General features: G+C 62.5%; 1 protein-coding gene across 1 annotated transcript in view; it reads left to right on the plus strand.

The window, feature by feature from the left end:
- LOC102773176 (chromosome unknown open reading frame, human C21orf59) overlaps positions 1–325 on the plus strand; it is a 7,448-nt gene that overhangs the window by 4,089 nt on the left and 3,034 nt on the right. Inside the window, exon 5 of the mRNA XM_006753112.2 lies at positions 104–199. Within this exon, the coding sequence (XP_006753175.1) occupies positions 104–199 (96 nt within the window). The remainder of the gene's footprint in view (positions 1–103; positions 200–325) is intronic.

Genomic DNA, 325 nt, shown 5'->3' on the forward strand with positions numbered 1-325 from the left:
AAGCCCAGGCCTTGCGGTCGACCTCTTAAGCTCTGCAGGTGGCACGCTCACTGTCACCTCCTGGTCCCGACGCAGGCCTAACCGTGCTCTCCCGTCTTCGCAGAGGGGACAGGGCGCGCCTGCCCGGGAGCCGGTGATCAGCAGCGAGGAGCAGAAGCAGCTGATGCTGTTCTACCACCGCCGGCAGGAGGAGCTCAAGGTGCGGGAGCCCGTGTCCACACGTACATGCACACGCACATACACGTGTACATATACACATACACACACACACTCCCCCCAGAGCTCAGCAGTGCTGCAGGGGGGCTTTCCAGAACTTCAGCCTCTC

The sequence above is a fragment of the Myotis davidii genome, unplaced genomic scaffold (genome assembly GCF_000327345.1).
Source record: "Myotis davidii unplaced genomic scaffold, ASM32734v1 scaffold170, whole genome shotgun sequence".
Taxonomy (NCBI): Eukaryota; Metazoa; Chordata; class Mammalia; order Chiroptera; family Vespertilionidae; genus Myotis; species Myotis davidii.